At 47.4% G+C, this 968-nt stretch overlaps 1 protein-coding gene across 1 annotated transcript; it reads left to right on the top strand.

Moving 5' to 3' along the window:
* Nucleotides 1-57: 57 nt before the first annotated feature.
* Nucleotides 58-429, top strand: Pmar_PMAR016637 (hypothetical protein; the record flags this gene model as incomplete). The annotated part of the gene is made up of 1 exon (XM_002764767.1): nt 58-429. A coding segment is annotated over one exon (372 nt), but the record flags the coding sequence as incomplete, so codon positions are not given.
* Between the last annotated feature and the right edge of the window lie 539 nt (nt 430-968).

Here is a 968-nt window from a genome sequence, read left to right on the forward strand (position 1 = left end):
GAGATTGTGATGAACGGTGAGCCTGAGATACGCTTGACCTATGGCGCGTGTCTTCAGCCTGTGAATCATCATTTTTGCCAATTTGCTCACGGCAAGGGCTTAAGTGTGGCCCTTCGCTCTGATGCTACGCACATGGTCGTCTACACTGATGGCATCCCCGTGAAGGAATTCCAATCGGTAGCGGACACAGTGAACTATCCCTTCAATATCTCGGTATTGAAAAGAGAGGAGAAAGGGTTGGATGTTCTACTCTCTCTTATGGACAATCGCACACAAGTTGGTCAAGAGGATTGGTGGATGACGGGAAAGGCCATGACCTTGGATCTATTCCGTGATACTTTGACCATACACCATGGTCCATGGATACCTGGTTTCGACCCTTCATATCCTACTCCTCCGGATATTGTCCTCAAGGCGTGCGACCTCTAATGTTACGAGCCTTGCTCAGCCTATGTCGTCGTATACGAGCGCTATTATTTAAGAAACAGCGTTATTATTCTGGCTTTTGCAGAGGTCTTTATGTTGAGGCTGTCCTTAACATACAGTCCGTCGGGAAACGCACTCGCATGCCGCATTGTTCATGGCAAACTTGCGAGTTGTCCATTCTCTTTGATCCATAGAACAACGCTGTTATCATCTTCATTCTCGCTCAGTAACTTCGAGTCTTGTATCGAACCTGAGTTGTTACTGTCAGTGATTACCTGGGAAGGATTGTGCTCGAGCCCCACGCTACTACAAAGACGTTTACCTTTTCGGTGCTGATTCAGCTACCCCATAAGCAATCGGCCAGTCAGTGTGAATCAGTTAGGATTCTTGACTCAACGGCGTAAGCTATTTAATTCCTTTCTTACTACACCCCTCCACATATTCCTAGCATATCCGGCTTTTGGACTCGTGCACAGCCACCACAACGAGTGTCATCTTGCGGCTCAGGAGGTATGTAATTGTGCTTTACCTGATATGACCCC

The sequence above is a fragment of the Perkinsus marinus genome (genome assembly GCF_000006405.1).
Source record: "Perkinsus marinus ATCC 50983 genomic scaffold scf_1104296976188, whole genome shotgun sequence".
NCBI lineage: Eukaryota > Perkinsozoa > Perkinsida > Perkinsidae > Perkinsus > Perkinsus marinus.